General features: G+C 35.8%; 1 protein-coding gene across 7 annotated transcripts; it reads left to right on the top strand.

Annotated features, from left to right (window-relative positions):
• Window positions 1-636: 636 nt before the first annotated feature.
• LOC109049812 (WASH complex subunit 2C-like) lies at window positions 637-18464 on the top strand. 7 transcript variants are annotated; one of them, XM_042736511.1, is made up of 32 exons: window positions 637-849; window positions 3439-3578; window positions 3685-3849; window positions 4196-4264; window positions 4385-4558; window positions 4749-4842; window positions 4919-4980; window positions 5917-5970; window positions 7005-7106; window positions 7231-7315; window positions 7436-7501; window positions 7974-8095; window positions 8176-8245; window positions 8916-8966; window positions 9063-9245; window positions 9326-9474; window positions 9549-9656; window positions 9727-9825; window positions 10591-10681; window positions 10765-10868; window positions 11295-11455; window positions 11543-11657; window positions 11980-12183; window positions 12298-12516; window positions 12615-12737; window positions 13012-13110; window positions 13212-13280; window positions 13521-13574; window positions 14400-14618; window positions 16503-17084; window positions 17181-17355; window positions 17832-18464. In XM_042736511.1, the coding sequence occupies exons 2-32, from the start codon at window positions 3450-3452 to the stop codon at window positions 17978-17980; spliced, it is 4146 nt and encodes a 1381-aa protein (XP_042592445.1). In that variant the 5' UTR covers window positions 637-849; window positions 3439-3449; the 3' UTR covers window positions 17981-18464. The 7 variants fall into 7 exon arrangements, with proteins under 7 accessions (XP_042592445.1, XP_042592448.1, XP_042592443.1 ...); XM_042736509.1 differs by having other exon boundaries at window positions 638-849; window positions 10591-10686; window positions 10767-10868; XM_042736512.1 differs by having other exon boundaries at window positions 639-849; window positions 10591-10686; window positions 10767-10868; window positions 12310-12516.
• The last annotated feature ends 36 nt before the right edge of the window (window positions 18465-18500 follow it).

Here is an 18500-nt window from a genome sequence, read left to right as displayed (position 1 = left end):
AATTAATACAGGTAATGAGTGGAGGATAGGAGGGCTTCTTAAAGATAAACTAACAGGTCTGTGAGAGCCAGAATTCTTGCTGGTTGGTAGGTGATCAAATACTTATTTCATGCAATAAAATGGAAAATAATTATGTAAAAATCATATAATGTGATTTTCTGGATATTTAAAAAAAAAAATGTAATTTTTTTTTTAGATTCTGTCTCTCACAGTTGAGGTGTATCTACGATGAAAATAACAGATCACTTCATTCTTTGTAAGCGGGAAAACTTGAAAAATCAGCAGTGTATCAAATACTTATTTGCCCCACTGTAACTAGTCAACCAACTAACAATCATCTACAGCAATTGCCATTAGGCTTTTCGTTGAAAAAAAAATAATAATTCAAATTTAGCCTTTCTCCTGAAAAATGTGGGCCTTTTTTGATTTACAAAATACTTCCAAACTGCATCTTTTATTATTCCTTTTTTCAAGAGTTTACCTTCATTCATTCTTGATATTCCGTCAAAAAATGCATGTTTTTCCTCCTTATAATACACATTAATAGTCGCTGTCAGGAAGTGCTGTTCTGAGATCAGTTTAAACGCGCTCAGCGCATAGACTGTATAAGAAGCAGCGTCACTGACTCGCACGAGAAGCTGTTCTCAGATCAGAGGGACCGCAGTCAGTCAGGTGACCAGAATCAGCTGATTGATTCTCTGCAGACGGAACATGGCCGACCTCTGATGATGGGACGAGTGGCAGCGATGAGCTGCTCTTGACTTCTCTCACTGCTGGAATCGTGAGATTTCGAGGTGAAAGGCAACACTACAAAAGGATATTTTATCACAGTAACGCTACATATATAAGGTAAATCAATTCTCCAAATGACATGATCAGAGATTCAGACTGTAAGTTGCTAGCACAGCAGCTAGCCTTGCATGACAGCAGGTTGAGCAGTCACATACAAATGCAAAAAAACCCTGTAAAATATCAGTTAATAACGGCTCAAAGGTGCATTCAGGTGTATGTACTTATATTTTAATCCTTCAGGATTTGAGGAAGGATGAGGTTATCGCCTCGGCATATGCTGATGTTTCATTGTGGCACGTAACGTTTCAGTAGTTTTAACTTTGAAAAGTTTTCTCAGCAAATGAAAAGACGTGGTTTTGTTTACACTTTATATTATGTTTAGCAGTAGCAGCTGTCAGATACAAATATATAAGTGTCTGGCTTTAAATAAATTAGCATTCATCTTTGATCAGCCTTGTGAAAAAGAGGTACACATTAACTTACTTTTAAGAAATAATATACAGTACAGGTCAAAAGTTTGGAAACATTACTATTTTTATTGTTTTTGAAAGAAGTTTCTTCTGCTCATTAAGCCTGCATTTATTTGATCAAAAATACAGAAAAAACAATAATATTGTGAAATATTATTACAACTTAAAATAATAGTTTTCTATTTGAATGTACTTTAAAAAAAATAATTTATTCCTGTGATGCAAAGCTGAATTTTCAGCATCATTACTCCAGCCTTCAGTGTCACATGTAACATCCAGTCTATCACATGATCATTAAGAAATCATTCTAATATTCTGATTTATTATGAGTGTTGGAAACAGTTCTGCTGTCTAATAAATTTGATGAATAATAGGTTAAAAAGAACTGCATTTATTCAAAATAAAAAAAAAATTCTAATAATATATATTCTAATAATAATATATTTTCTTCACTATCACTTTTTATCAATTTAACACATCCTTGCTGAATAAAAGTATTGATTTTATTTAAAAAAGAAAAGAAAAAAAAATTACTGACCCCAAATTACTGACCAGTAGTGTATATTGTTATTACAAAATATTTATATTTTAAAAACATTCTTTTTAAAAAAGCTTCTTTTTTTTTTTTTTAACTTTTTATTCATCAAAGTATCCTAAAAAAGTATCACATGTTCTGAAAAAATATTAAGCAGCAGAACTGTTTCCAACTTTGATAATGAATCATCATATTAGAATGATTTCTAAAGGATCATGTGATAATGATCCTAAAAATTCAGCTTTGCATCACAGAAATAAATGATAATTTAAAGTATAATAAATTTAAAAACAATTATTTTAAATTGTAATAATATATCACAATATTACATTTTTTTTCTGTATTTTTGATCAAATAAATGCAGGCTTGATGAGCAGAAGAAACTTCTTTCAAAAACATTAAAAATAGTAATGTTTCCAAACTTTTGACCTGTACTGTACTTTAAAAGAATATAATTAGGTTCGAAATGAATGTAATGTTTTCAGATATTTAACTGCATGTTATTTACAACTAAATTAAATGTCTTCCATTTTTAATTTATACTAAAATTCAGTTGATTAGAGTGCTTTTTGAATCTCTTAAGGATGACTAGTTAGTTGCATTTTGTATGTAATTTCATAATTATTTCTATTATTTTGAAATATGTTTAAACATTAATGTCATTTCTATTTTAAACTTTTATGTCATGGATGTCAATAGGCAATTGTTTCAAAATGAAGTTGAAATTTAGTACTTTTAAAACGTATTAAAGGTGCTGTATGTAGGATTGACACCAAGTGGTTGAACTAGGTACTGCAGTCCAAATTCAAAATATTGGAGAGGGATTTTTCACCCAGCCCCTCCTCCTCAGACTTGACCACACGCAGGTTGCCAGATTGATGACACAAATAGGAACGAGCGCACTTGACTATGAATGAAATTAAATATGTTGTGTTTCCCGCCAACTGGCAACCCGGGGTTCTGAACTACAATTGGGTAAACTGGCAGTGGGTGGGTTTCACGAACCAAAACAGAGACTCACATTCCGGCCCAGAACGAACATTTTCAAAGGAGAATAACTGACTGTAGTATTGTTTTTCAGATAAACAGTATGTTAACTTAGCACGTTTCTTAAATATCTGCAAACATATGGTATTTTTATGCTTTAGTAGAGTCAAAATCTTACATACAGCACCTTTAGCTTCAGATGTATCGAGTAACACTACAGTTTGGAGTGCAGTTACACTCAAGTACTTTACATGTGCTCTAGTATGTTAGTCAACATTAAAATAAGTGTACTTCTTTAAAGCATGATAAAAAAAAAGATTATTAGTGATTGAAATGTGCAGCTTTTAATTTGAAACTATTACAACATGTACTTTATAAAATTGTACTGAAGTGTTAAGTACTTAAACAGTCTTGAAAGTATATTCTCTTTAAGTACAATTAGTTGGCATTTACTTTATTAAATTATGTGCCAGTACCATTTTTAAAAATAGACTTTTAAGAACTGAAGTACACTGCACAATCAGTAGAATTAGGCACATTTCTTTTCCACGAGGCAGTCATGATTTTACTGAGATTTAATCTCATCTATATAATCTTGAGTTATAATGTCTTTCTATCAGTAATATACTCCGGTAAACCTGTGATCTTCAACAGAGTGAACCAGCATGTCTAATTTCATGGAGAATGGCCCCAGTAACCATAATGGGGAGACAGAGCAAGTGTGGGAGAGACCCTGGACGCTGGAAGAGATGCAGAAATCCAGCACAAACTGGTCGCTGGCAGCAGATTCAGGGGTACGGAGTGAAATGCATGCATTCCTGTTTCATATCCATTATTGAATGCGCTTGTCGCTGCGTTATACAGATGGTCTAGACTGAATGTTTATTTGTGTCTCTGCAGTTGTTTCTTTTCCTGCAAGACTTCTCTCAGAGGATGTTGTCCAAGACACATGAGATTGAGAAACAGTTGGACGGTCTTATCCAGGACACTAAAGCCACAGACAGCCGCCTACACACAGTGTTTAACGACTTCCTCATGCTGTCTAACACACAGTTCATTGAGAATGTATGTATTTCTTTCATCATTTTAGCTAAATGAGAATTCACTTTGTATGTGGATGCAACGCAGTGCAAGTTTTAAACTGAAACAACATCACACTTGACCTTTGACAATATAGGGCAATATAGATAATATAGAGTTTGTCAGCTTTTGATATTTACACATTTCCTGTTCAAAGTTCCTCCCTTGAGATTCGAAGTGGCCCGACTGTAAATTCCTTATTGAAGATTTTTCTCCCTTCATATTGGGAAATTGTGACATTTGATACATTTCAAGAAAAAATAAGGGTGTAAACATGAACATCCGCTGTTTATTGTGATGTCTGATGTTTTCTTTTTTTATTATTTATTAGAGGGTTTACGATGAAGAGGTGGAAGACCCTGCACCAAAGCCAGAAACCATGGAGAAACATCCTGAGCAGGTAGTGACTGGGAATGTTTTTCTGGTTATTTCTGCTGTGGGTCGTTTCTGTGATTTCATATAGTTAATTAATAGGAATTAAAAAGTATTAAAGTCCATTTCTATCATACTGTATGTGAAGGAGAAGACAAGGGAACAGAAAGAAGCAGAACTCATTCCCAAAGTCCAAGAGGCCGTCAACTACGGTCTGAAGGTCCTGGAATCTGCTTTTGAACAGCTGGACATTAAAGCAGGAAACTCAGACTCTGAGGATGAAGAGACTCTGGAAAAAGTCGAGCCCATTTTGGAAGCAAAGGTAAATGCTTCCCTACAGCCCTCGAGCACTTATTTGTTGATCAGACAGTTATTATATATAATTAGTGGCTTTTGGGTTAGTGGTGTTAAAATGTGCAAAATAATCCCAAAAATTGAAAGAGGGAACTGAGCCATGTCACTGGGTACATCTTCAAGGCTTTTTCTGTGCCTAAATGTATTTTTATTGGTAGGACCTGTATGTGGACAGGCCTTTGCCGTACTTGATTGGTTCCCAAGCATTTATGGATCAGGAGGATGTTGGCTTGGGCGATCTATCCAGCGATGGTGAGATTTCAGATTCATAATCTTTCTGATTTTCTTTGTCTTGTTTTAGGTTGCTTTTAACTGGTGTGTTTTATAGAAATGTCTATCGGGAGTGGCAGAGACAGCGTCATTGAGAGTGATGTTGAAGAAGGTGATGAGGTATATTAAATTCATGAACAAATTAAAAAAGAATTATTGGTTAACATTTTAAGAGCATTGAAAATAAAATAAAAAATGAATGTTTTGTTTATTGAATACATTTTTTAATTTCAAAACCATTATACCCAATTATTTTTGAAACCATTTAAAGGAACACTCCACTTTTTTTGAAGATAGGCTCATTTTCCAACTCCTCTAGAGTCAAACAGTTGAGTTTTACCGTTTTCGAATCCATTCAGCCGATCTCCGGGTCTGGTGTTAGCACTTTTAGCTTAGCTTAGCATCGCCTGAAAATACTCACCAGACAGTTAGCATCTCACTCAAAAATGACCAAAGAGTTTCGATATTTTTCCTATTTAAAACTTGACTCTTCTGTAGTTACATCGTGTACTAAGACCGACGGAAAATTAAAAGTTGCAATTTTCTAGGCCAATATGGCTGCTTTGCTGCCGTACCATGGGTGCAGCAGGCACAATGATATTACGGCGTACCTGAAAATAGGCTTATTGGAAGTTACCTAGCTGGGACTATTTTCAGGCGCTGCGTAATATCATTGCGGCTGCTGCACCCATGGTACGGCAGCAAAGTTCCGTGATTATTACGCCGGAATGAGAGTTGGTACCTAACCATATCGGGCTAGAAAATCGGTCTTAGTACACAATGTAACTACAGAAGAGTCAAGTTTTAAATAGGAAAAATATCGAAACTCTTTGGTCATTTTTGAGTGAAATGGTACTGGTCTAATCAGATTCAATGATCTATGCTAAGCTAAGCTAAAAGTGCTACTGCCAGACCCGGAGATCGGCTGAACTAATTCAAAAACAAAAAACGCCTATTGTTTAACTCTAGGGGAGTTGGAAAATTTTTCTTCAAAAAAAGTGGAGTGTTCCTTTAAAAAAATGTATGTATAATCCTCCATTTGGTTTATATTCTAAGCAGTCAGATGAATACTCTGACCAGGATGAGGAAGTCCATGGCAACTTTAAGAAAGTAAGACTTCTTCCTATTGTCCTATTGTTCTACTCTGGTAGTTTATATACACATGACAGATTGACACCATATAAGGATGTAATGCATAAAGTGAAGGATATATGTGTAATATTTAACCATAGCTTTTATAGCAGTGTAGATTATATTTTATAGATGTGTGATGATGCCACATGTAAAATAAAGTGGGTTGTAAAACAAAAACAATCCAATATTGTGAGATTTACTTAAAAGGTTTTCATGTGCATAATCCGCTTGTTAAGTCTCACATCACGCGTCACCGCTTACACGTCCAAATGCTCTGTCAGGTTCCACGAGAAAACAACAAAAGGTGCAATATACACTCACAATGTGGTGATAATACTACCAAAAAAATTATAATCCAAACCTTTACCTCCATACCGAAATCCCAGATAGCCAGACAATGAAAATATAAATATAAGTGTGTAGTGTACACCGTAAGTTTGAAAATGTTTAGCTTAAATGTTTAATATGAATATACAGTGCTCATAAACGGCTGCTGAGGTAGTATTCTCAAGTAAAGCGAGTTGAGGCTTGGACCCGGAAACTGAGCTTCTTACGTCACCACTTAACAAATGGATAGAGAAAGAAATTGGGGGGGGGGGGGGGGCATCAGATGATGACTGATGTCTCAGTTTCATCTGTTTCTTCATGTATTCACAGACAGATTCGATGATGGTGAGATCAGATCTCTGTGTGGAGCACCGGCTATTGTCAGACTGCTTGTGCATTCAAAAATCTCACTAGATTATTATTAAAATTAATGGCAAAATGAATGTTTGGAAATGTAAACTGATATTTTCTACTGATACACTACAGCAAAAGAGAGAAATAACTGGCCGAACACCATTCTTTGGGGTGAAAATACTAACGTGCCTAAGACTTTTGCACAGTACTGTATGTATGTATATGTATATATGTATATATATATATATTATTAGAAGTGTTATTTTTGATATAGATATATATATAGATTGCTGTATTTCTAGTCAAACATTAATTTGTTTATCCCATAGAAGCCATCTGTTGCTAGTTATGATGATGCTGATGAAGAGAATGAAGATGAAGATTCGGACATATTTGGAGGGTCTGATAAGGATGAGGATGAGCTCAAAAAGGTTAATAGCTTTCTATTTTCTTAGCACCTGAGATACTTAGCAAATTAGTATTATGAGATGTTATCTTACTAAAATGTGCAAACTAAAACTTAACATTAGATTTCCTGCATCCTATGTCTTTCAGGACACTGGTCTGCCATCCTTTGCTGATGAACTAGCAGCCAGAATCAAGGGAGAGACTCCAAATAAGCCAGAAGCAGACCGCACATGTATGCTCATGAACAACATATGAATTGAAATGATTTATTGTTTAACATCTTTTCATCTTTCCATTCAGTTAGTTTTCTTTCTCAAGTTTATCTGTGTGCATGCACTTGTTTGTTCTCAAGCATTGTCATCAGGGCCATCCATAACCCAGAAGAAGAGTAAAACAAAGAAAGAGTCAAAACCTCAGGGTATGAGCTTCATATAGCACGTGCTTCTCAGATCACGCTGCCAAATGCACACTACCGTTCGAAAGTTTGGGGTCGGTATTTTTCCCCCCAGGGTTCTTGAAAGAAGTCTCTTATGATCACCAGAGCTTCATTTATTTGATCAAAAATATAGTGAAACATTTTTACTATTTTAATATATTTTCTTGTCATAGCAAAGCTTTAATGCACAAATTGAATGTATTCTTTCTTATTAAAATATTAAATTTGAAAATAAATAATTATACAGACTCCATACTTTTGTATGGTAGTGTATGTACATATAATAATCAGCAGATGACTGTAATTTGTATTGTTTTATTGAAAACAACTACACTGTTATCTAGCATTTTTGAAACTTGTGGTATAGTTGTATCATAGTTCCTTTCAGAAGTGGAAGGCAATTAGTGTAGCTAGTAAAATAATTATCATGTATTTTATATACATGTAATTACAGTGGAGGATGATCAGGATGAGATGTTCAAACCACCAAAAATGGAAGATGAGGAATATTCTCCATTCGGTGGAAAGGGTGGACTTTTTAGTGGAGGCAAAGGCCTGTTTGATGACGACGATGAGGTTGGTAAATAATAATGTAGTATGATGCAAAAGACATGGTAGTAAGCTGTGAAAGTCAGTTCATAATATTTGTTCTTTAGGGAGATCTGTTTTCTGATGCACCCAAAACCGAGCCTCTGGAAAAGGAAAAGACTGTAATCCAGGCAACAGGTAAGACTTAGTAACTGTCACTCTTCTCAGATCTAATTCTGTTGCCTGTTTAAAGTCAGATGTGCCAGTCCTTCTAGATAATTCAGTGATGCAGGCTCACATTCAGATGCATAGAACCAAGTCCTGCACTACATTTTTTTCACTTTGTTGTACATCACAGCATAGAAGAAAAGATATGTCACTACTTCTGTTATATCACAATTTTTATACTGATTTGGTCATAATATGATCCATTGTTCCAACCAACCAATTTCCTGCTTTCACTCTTTCTTCTCACTAAAAAAATGAAAATGAATTTACATTTATTTCTATTTATTGATGTAGTTTGTAAATAATACTGGGTTGACTGTAAAAAAAAAAAAAATTATTTAATTTATATTTATGTATTTTGTAAATGGCCATTTAAAATAATAACTGTCTTACTGAAAAAAAACCTCTTACTTAAAAAAAAAAATAATCTGTGTATTTATGTGTTTCATAAATAGCCATTTAACAAGCGTTGAGTCAGGATTTCTTTTCCTTTTTTTGTTTTACTATAATGACTCCATGGCTGTACAGTATCATCATCTCAGTTTTCTTTTTGTACATTCTAACACCCACCTTGTGTTGACATATAAAACTCCTTCACATACAGTACTTGTCATCTTATCTTTTTCACTTGCTTTTGTAGAGCCCCCTAAAACGAAGAAAATACCCACTGGCGCTGTCTCCATCTTTCGTGGTAATTATTAACTTCATTCAATTTGCATACCCGCACACTGTTTTACATAACAGTTTTCTGTTATGAGTAAGATTTCTTCATGCCCCTTACCCACAGAAAACAAACTTTTGCGCTCACCAAATGATTCAGACTCACTAGAGAGCAAAGGCAGTGAGAGTCCAGTGAAGCCCAAAGTGCAGGCAGCTCCAAAGCGTGCCTCGGTGGGAGGTGGGCTGTTTGATGATGATGACGATGATGATGATTTCTTCAGTGGGAAGGCGCCTAACAAATCCACCCCTGGTACACACCTAACATTTGCCCTGAGGTATGACAACTGATTGTCTTTTTGGGAAAGCTTAAATGTGTATCTTTGTGATCAGGACAAGAGAAGCAAATGCCAAAGAAGACTGTAGATCTGTTTGGAGAAGCTGATGAGGAGGATGATGATGATGATGATGAAGGTGCAGCTCGTCCCCAGCAGGACAAAAGAGCCGAGGGGGAGGAGGAGACACGTCCTCCAGAGAAAAAGGTCTGCTTTTTTAATCATCATTATTTCATTATGATTGTTGTTGTTGGTTATATACTGATTGAGTTTGCTTGCAGCCTCCTGTTGGTGCCATTTCAATGTTCGGGCCCGGCACTAAAAATATACTGGAGGGTCTGAAGAAACGCCGGCCTTCCACTAGTGAAGAGTCTGCCGAGTCTGAAGAGGTAGAAAACGTTCAGTCTCTCTGTTGTATTAATACCTGCTGTGTTGATTGTTATTGCATTGTTTCTGCAGAGTGGAGCTCTGCCTGAAGCAGTCAAATCTTCACCTGCACTGGGAGCGTCTGAGAAAACACATAGCAAGAGTCTGTTCTCAGACGATGAAGACTCACAAGTACGTCACTTTTATATAGTCATGATACAGAGAGCCTATTCTCAGTTTTCCAGTGTATTTAAATTAGTGCTGGGCCAAATATTTAATATTCAGGTATTTTTGTAATGAATGACTATACAAAATTTAGCAACACTGTGAATATTGCAGTGATTACATAGTATTATATTAATAATTTTAACTTTGAATAGTATATTAGTAAATCTCCTAAAGATTCAGTAGACTAGTTTGGTAGCCACTTCTTGTCTCATGAATTAAAAGTATTAATGTTTAGTACGAAGACATTTTGCAGGCAGAAAAAGGTTTGATTTGTTTCTGTTTATGAAAATTATTATTCAAATTGATAACAGACATTTTAGGGTGTTAGAGGGATAATTCACCCAAAAATGAAAATTCTGTCATCATTTACTCACCTTCAAACCTGTATGAGTTGCTTTCTTATGTTGAAGATGTTTTGAAGATTGCTGGTAATCAAACAGTTGATGGTCCCCATTGACTTCCATAGTATTTATTTCCCTACTGTTGAAGTCAATGGGGACCATCAACTTTTTGGTTCTTCAAAATTCAAAAACAGTTGTGGAACGACATGAGGCTGAGTAAATGATGACAGATTTTTTGATTTTTGGGTGAACTATTCATTCCTTTAAAATATATATCTTGACAATATTCAAAATATTTGTTTTAGTTAGATCACTCAACCTCACTTACAAACTGACTCCTGATACTTGTCTTTGATGTATTTGCTGTTCTGGTTCCTGCTTGTTTTGGCTATTCGCAAGTCAGACTGCAAGTAAGTCAAAGCTGACAACTCAGAACAAACCCAGTAAAGCTCCGCTCTCAATATTTGATGATGAAGAAGAAGAGGTGATGTTTGAAGAGATGGTAATCTAGATATATTTTATTCTAGTCAGTGGTTTTAAACAAGTCTGTTTTGACTTTTTTAGGACCTTTTTTCATCAACACCAAAGTCGAAGTCGGTTCAGGTCAAAAAAACATCTCTACAACCCAAGAAACCTGAATCCAGTTTACTCTTCAGCGATGAGGAGGTATTTGTGTTTAATGCAGAGTAAACCAATTACAGTCAATACAGTTGTTAAAAATACAGTACATATGTTACAATACAAAAAAAAATTGTCTGTAACACTTTAGTATAGGGACCAATTCTCACTATTAACTAGTTCCTTGTTAGCATGTCTATAATTAACATATTGGCTGTTTATTAGTACTTATAAAGCACATATTCTGCATCCCTAATTCTACCCAATACCTAAACTTAGCAACTACCTTACTAACTATTAGTAAGCAACTACCTAACTATTAGTAAGCAGGCAAAAGTCATAGTTAATGGTTTGTTAATAACCAGAATTGGACCTTAAAATAAAGTGTGACAAAATAGCATTTTTATTTGTTCAGTCGATGATGTATGCTGATATCACATGACATGGCACAACATTTGCTTGTCTGTATATCAGGATCAGTGGATTAGCTCCAAGCCCAGCAAAGAGAGCCCGGAAGTGAAGCCCAGCGGAATGAAGTCAAGTGTTAGCGCCCCCTCTAGGCTACACAGTGTCAAAGCACCACAAAGAGACGGCCTGTTTGATGATGATTTGTTTGCAGCCACAAACGAGTCAAGGTTTGTGGATCGGTGATCAGTTAATGTACTAAAGTATTGAGAGAAACAATAAATCATGCTGTAAAAATTTTTTGTCTGTCCTTGCAGTAAAAAGTCATCTCAGAGAGTATCTCTCCTGTTTGAGGATGAAGATGATGATGAGGACAAAGAACCTCTTTTTGGCTTTAAAACACCTGCAAATAAAGCTTCTTCTGAAGCGAAGGTAAGTGTGGCTTGAGTGTCTATATACTTTTTAGGCTACTTTACAGAATTTTGATCTTTGAGATTTTTAATGTTTTTGAAAGAAGTCTTATATGCTCACCAAAGGCTGCATTTCATAGTAATATTGTGAAATATTGTTATAATTGAATATATATATTCTTATGTATCTTACTGGCCCAAAACGTTTGAGTGGTAGTGGTACTGTATGTTTCCAATCATTCATTATAAATTATTTGACATACTTTTTTTGCGAATCTACATTAATGCAGGTCAATTTTTATTTACTGTGTTTTTTTAGTAGCTAAAAATGATATGTGTTTCAGGTTTCTGGTGCTCCCTCTCTGTTTGAATCTACGGAGGAGGAGAATGTACCTAATGTAGCAAAAGACAAGATAGCAGAGGAAAAGAAGCATGTGGAATCCATTCCTCCCTCTGAAGACAGCACTGAGATTAAGAAGAAGCCAGTAGGAGCAGTAAGCCTTTTTGGAGGGATTGATGTATTAGCAGACGAGCAGGACACAAGTAAAGTGAGTAAAATGTTAAAAAAGAGAGATGTTATTTACATATAGCATAAAAAGAGCAATAAACATTGACAATTATGGGTTACACCTAAATAAAAAGTGTTAGAGAAATGGGGATGGTCTGTTCCACAGAAACATAATAGGATTCAAGAGGAGACTGCTGATGGTGACAAGCTACAAAAGGAGGGTCCTCCGCCCCTGGAGAGTAAGGGGACCAAGGCCAAGAAAACAGCACTGAGTCTTTTTGATGATGATGACGATGATGATGAAGATATGAACACTGATGACATAATTCCTGCCCCCAAAACATCCACATCAACAGAAAAGAATGCACTAACGGTTAGTTGTTTTTAGATTTTTAGTACTGTGAGGTATGAATCTGTATGACTTTAAGTAGGTTATTTAATGTTATTTATTGATTCTGATTGTGATCTCAGGATCATGGGCCCCAAATGACGAGCACAGGTGTGTTTCAAGATGAGGAACTACTTTTCAGTCACACGCAACAGAGGGACAACGATCCTGATGTAGACCTTTTTGCCACTTCTCCTAAACCATCTGTAAGTCTGTGCTATGATGAACTATTTAGTAATTACATTTACTCATTTAGCAGACGCTTTTATCCAAAGTGACTTATAAATGAGGACAATGGAAGCAATCAAAATCATCAGAACCGCAATGATACTCAAGTGCTATAATAAGTCTCAGTTAGCTTAACGTAGTACACATAGCAAGGTTTTTTTTTTTTTTTTATCTAGACTTTGCCTGCTTAGACTTTTCCTCTTCGTGGTGACACAGAGGTTACTTACTGATGGAAGTATTTTCATTTTACAGGCGCCGTCTCAGAGCTCTGGAAAACCAGCTGTCCCCACACTGTTCGGTGATGATGAAGACGATGACCTCTTCAGTTCAGCAAAGCCTAAAGCTCCTCCGGTACCGTTTGTTTCCCAACCTTTTCCCAAGGTTTTTTGTGTTTTTTTTTTTTTTTACACTTCATGAAAGCTAAATACTTGTACTACATTATCCATATACAGAAAGTACCTAAGAAGCCCAGCAAGTCTGAAACAAATGAAATGGACAAATCAACACTGACCTCAAGCAAGGTATACTCGGAAATAAATCTGCTTTGTTGCTTTATTTCATCTTTATACAACAGAATATTTTTCCAAAAACCATTGTTTACATGTAGAAAATAGAGATTAAAATATTTAAAATTAAACATTTTATTTATTTTTATTTTATTTTATTTTATACATTATTTGTGAGATTTCCAGAACCTGTTTAAATGGTTATTGGTTTTTACTGTTTGACTTGAATGTAATTAATATTATTTAATCGCACAGGAGCCTACAAGCCCTCTAAAATCAAAAAAAACCTCAAGGATTGGAGAACTTCAAGTAATGTTTAAAAAAAATTAAATCTCTATACTTTTCTCTCATTGTGAAAACAGTGTTTTCTGTATTTCTCTCTCTCTCTCTCTCTCTTTTTTTTTTTTTTTTTTTACTTTGTCCTCCTGGCATGTTCTTTTTCAGAAGTCAAAGAAAAGCTACAGTCTTGCTTTTCATTGAGCTCTTTTATGACTCCACAATGCCTGTCAACAATCTGTGAAAAATCTATATTTCTGTCTCTATATATATATATATATATATATATATATATATATATATATATATATATATATATATATATATATATATATATATATATATATATATATATATATATTCTGTTAACGTTTTCATTGTTTCTGGTATACCAGGACATCTGTAGCTTTGCCATAACATTGTTTCTCTCTATGCCAATGCTGTAAGGGTAAACCATTACTGCACCAGTAGGAAACCACTTGATGCAGTGCTCTGCAGCTAGCAATGTGCTGTTTACAGTGTTTGCAAGGCAGCAGCCTATTTATATTTACCACATTAACCAACAATTGTGACATTGACCTAAAATCTGCATACTGAATTTTGATTTCTTTCTCGCATTAATTCAAACAGGCATCTTGACTTATTGACACAGACCTAAAACCTAGATGTTACCCTATTCGCTATTCTGTTGCTGCCTTGCATACATGACCATGTCCTGCAGGAAATGCAAATCTAGTGTACTGTACTTCTAAAATAGTACAAACCAGTCTCTCTCTGATCTTGGCATGTGAGCAATAGGCACTTGTGTATTGAATTTAAGTTTTGTCACAGATTTAAAGACCTGTCTGTTTCTTTCAGGCTAGCTTAGTTGTCAACCCTGCCAGCCTTCTGCCAGGCGCAGTGCCACGGATTCCAGGAGCTGTCAGTGTAATCCCTGGCCTGGCGCCCGCCTCCCTCCCTGCAGCTGCCAAGCCGCTGCAAGCTAACGATAAGATCACTGATCATCAGCCCTGCAGTGAGGGAGGGGTGGGCTTCGACTCGCCCGCTCAGGTCAGCACGCTACAGAATGCTAACAAGGTAGGTCAGACTGCAGTATGTATGTTTTATAGGTGCCACGTGGTACCATTGCAATGAAAACTGCTGCTTTAAATAAAGAGCAGTGTTAATTTAACATCCTGTTCTTTTCGGTTGATACAAAGTCTGGAATTTTAGGTCACACTTTATTTTAACATCCAATTCCTGCTATTAACAAACCAGTAACTACGACTTTTGCCTCAATAAATTCCTTATATGCTGCTTATTAATAGTTCGTAAGGTAGTTGTAAAAGTGCCCCTATTAAGATTTATGAAAGGTTCATAGTTTGGTTTTGAGTCCCCGACAACAGGTTGACATGCATGCAAGATCAAAAAATCACTTTCATTGTCTTATAATATGCATTTATTTTTAATATTTTCTCAGCGATTCGCAAATGATTGGCTCAGGGATTCAATGATTGGTTGATTTCATTTCCATTTCATCTTGCCTGTAATGCCTGATAAAGCAGTTTGTGTACAGCTGTTACCAGGGAAAAAGCGGCATCTAGTGGCAAAGAATGAATTTGCATTTTCATTCAGACCAACGCAAAAATCGACTGGTTTTATGCAACAAACACACAGAGCCGTAAATGTAAGTCTGTGGGAAACATTGCAGCAGTCTTCAGTTAAATAACGGGACACAACACAAGGTTGGGGCTATACTGATGTGGCATTGCTGTAAAAATGAACTTTAACCATTGATTCTTCACAGCCTCATCCTTTGGCAGTAAAAAAACAAACAAAAAAAAAACAGCGGTTTACCCTCAGTGCAGAGGACAGCACATGCTGCTATCTATCCACAGGAATCCACTATTGTTTTTGAGGGAGGGGGGTTCAAGTTTTCCCAGGTCTGCGCCCGCAATAAGTGGGCGGGAAATATGCTAATGTTTCATATTGACATCAACATGAAATGGCCTGGGATTTGTTTTTACAACGACTTGTTTAAATGATTCAGAGTCGACTCTTTCTTTTGAAAGACAATAACTTTATACACTGTGTACTTTCAGATTTAAAACTTTGCAGGATGTTTTCATTCACTTAGAGCTGTTACACACTGCAGGAAAGTTAATTTTCAAAAATCCATAATTGTGGCACTTTAAGTTTAGGTATTAGGTAGGATTAGGAATGTTGAATATGGTCATGTGCTTTATAAGTACTAATAAACAGTTAACAATAGGCATGCTACTAAGCAACTAGTTAACAGTGAGAACTGGTCCCTATACTAAAGTGTTACCAAAGACTTGAGTCATATTTTAGTCATGCTGCATAATGGTTTAACTGATTTTGCTCAAAATTATAATCGTGATTACTCATGGGAAACTACATCAGAATTATTGCACTTTCACCTGTAAGCAGAAATCAAGAAAATATCAACTCATATACATGGTTTATTCATGTAGTTTCCCGATTAACTAATCAAACTATTATTCATAAAATTTAAATGAAAATGGGTAAAAACATTTCTCAAAAGCTTATAAAGTGTTTTTTTATATTAATTTATTTAATTCCAAATTAGTCATGTTTTTATATTAAAACATACCAAAATTACTCTGTATTGTGGCAGAGAGGTTGTGCAACTGCATTTATTAGGAATATTTCTAAAGGTTATATAAATATTATATTCAGGATATTTCTATAGTTTTATATTTTTTCTCTATTTTTGTTTGAAGAAAATATAGACAGATTTTGGATATAGAGAGTTTTTATTTTTACAGTTCTGTCATGCTGATATACTGTAGTCTCAGCTAGTGTTTAATGATGTTGGTGTCGTCTCTCATCTTGTCTTAGTCATGGAAAAAAGTTGTCAGTGAATATTTTTCTTTATAGTTTTCATTAACCAAATGAACACTAGCAGAATGTCCAGTCAGTGGCTTTTTTCTGCTGCAGGGTCGTGCTAAAGGCGCAGTGCGACGAAGACCGCAGACAAGGGCAGCAAGACATCTTGCAGCACAGGAATCTGAGGAAGCTGATGGAGAAAGCACCTCTACACAAGCGGATGAAGCAGTTATGGCTGCTTCTCTCCCAACCTTTAACCCCGTTTCAGTGCGACCCTCAGCGCTCACTATACCTGTCAGCACCCCTGCTCCTGCCAAGAGCCCCGATGAAGCAGTCAGGCCAAAGAGATTTCTCGATCCTGGAGATCATGTGTTTGATTCAGATGATCTCTTTGCCACAAAGCCTGTTCCCTCCTCAAAACACAAAGTAAAGACCCCTGAGGAGGGCCATAAGAAAGCCTCCAAGACAGAGGCCGTCATAGCTTCAAAGAAAGACCAGACCTCGTCTATTTTTGACAGCCATGAGGATGATCTTTTTGCCACAGTTAAACAGAAGAATGTCCAGAAAGGCAAACAAATGTCCTTCCTAGAAGATGATGATGATGATGATATATTTGGAGCAGGAAAGAGTAAAAGCACAGATAGTAAAAACTCCAAAGCAGAAGCCAGCTCTGCAAAACCAGGCATTTTCCAGGTAAATCTCACACATTCTTTATAGGTTTGGGGTTACAGTCGGAAGTGGTATATCTGATTTTTGTTTCCATATTGACCATAAAATAAATGTTTACAGGATGAATTGAAAGAACCTCCCAAGGCACAGAAGAAGCCCAATGAAGTGTCATTGGATGCGAGTTTGTTTGATGATGATGTTGATATTTTTGCTGACTTGACTGGCACCACAAAGCCAAAGGAGAAGAAAGCAAAGAAGAAATTGGAGACAAAATCTATATTCGACGATGACATGGGTTCGTTATCGCTGCAAAACACTCTTCACTTTGATTCTTACCAGGGGCCTCGTGTATAAAACTGTGTGTAAATTTCATCTTAAAAGTGATAAATACAGATTTTGCTGATGCACAGCAGTGTTCGGATTCGTAAAAACAGGTATGCCAGAGCCAAGTTACACAGTCAGCGAATAACCATATATGGTTATTCTGAATAACCTCACCTGAGTCTGTAGTGATTTGATGGTGTGCACATATTGCACCAAGTTTATTTTCTTATTAAATCCCTGAAATGTGCCTGAAAATTTACCTATGCATAAACTGGGCATTGAAATGTCCATACACGATTTTCCACACATGCACATCACGATTTATACACGAGGCCCCAAGTCATTTTAATTAATTTATGAACATTGCTTTAGAAGGTAAATGTGCTCAGCAATAAAGACACGCTCAAAAATGCTTACTGGTATATGATTTTTGCTCTCCCCTCACAGATGATATCTTCTCGACTGGGGCTACGAAACCAACGGTGAAGCCATCCTCCAAATCTAAGAAGAGCCAGCCCGCCCAGGATCCCGTATCAGCTGTGGAAACAGGCAGCAGTATTTTTGATGATCCCTTGAACGCATTTGAGGGAAACTGAGTCTCCTACATAACAGCATTTTGTGTAGCGATATTCATGGCCTAAATGAAGGTAGATGTAATCTAACACTGTTAATAATTTAAACTCTAATAGGCAACTTTAAAAAAAAAAAAAAAAAGACAGGAAAAAAGAAGATTGTAAATCTATTTACCTCTTAACTCATCTGATTGGTAAAAGATGTAGCGGTCATCAAATGGCATTGACATTTGCAACAGTTGTGTCTTTTATTAGCACTTTAAACTTGACAATTGTCTGGTAAGGTGTAAAAAAAAAAAAAAGGAAGAAATTGTGGATTAAGGCTAGAGACATTCCTCTGACATTATCAACTGTAATGTTTAATTTTTCTGTGGTGCCATAACTCTAAGCCTATGCGCCAACATAAGTGCTTTTGTTGTTGATGTTTTTATAACTTGAGCTTAGGTTTTCTTGTGTTGCACGTGAAATGATTTTTGGAAACTGAAGAAAATATATTTTATGAAACGTACTGAATGAGTCTGAGTGCTTGAGTTCAAAATTTGTA

Source organism: Cyprinus carpio, chromosome B13 (genome assembly GCF_018340385.1).
Source record: "Cyprinus carpio isolate SPL01 chromosome B13, ASM1834038v1, whole genome shotgun sequence".
NCBI classification, from domain to species: domain Eukaryota; kingdom Metazoa; phylum Chordata; class Actinopteri; order Cypriniformes; family Cyprinidae; genus Cyprinus; species Cyprinus carpio.
The sequence above is the reverse complement of the archived record's forward strand: the minus strand, read 5'-3'. Positions and strand labels throughout refer to the sequence as shown.

What these genes read in the sequence shown, in the direction of transcription:
- LOC109049812 (XM_042736509.1), top strand. Translation starts at nt 3,450, where the DNA reads ATGTCTAATTTCATGGAGAATGGCCCCAGTAACCATAATGGGGAGACA. An exon ending in TGTTTGATGACGACGATGAG is followed by an intron (nt 8,096 to 8,175) that starts GTTGGTAAATAA and finishes TTTGTTCTTTAG; the next exon opens with GGAGATCTGTTTTCTGATGC. An exon ending in CAGAAAAGAATGCACTAACG is followed by an intron (nt 12,517 to 12,614) that starts GTTAGTTGTTTT and finishes TTGTGATCTCAG; the next exon opens with GATCATGGGCCCCAAATGAC.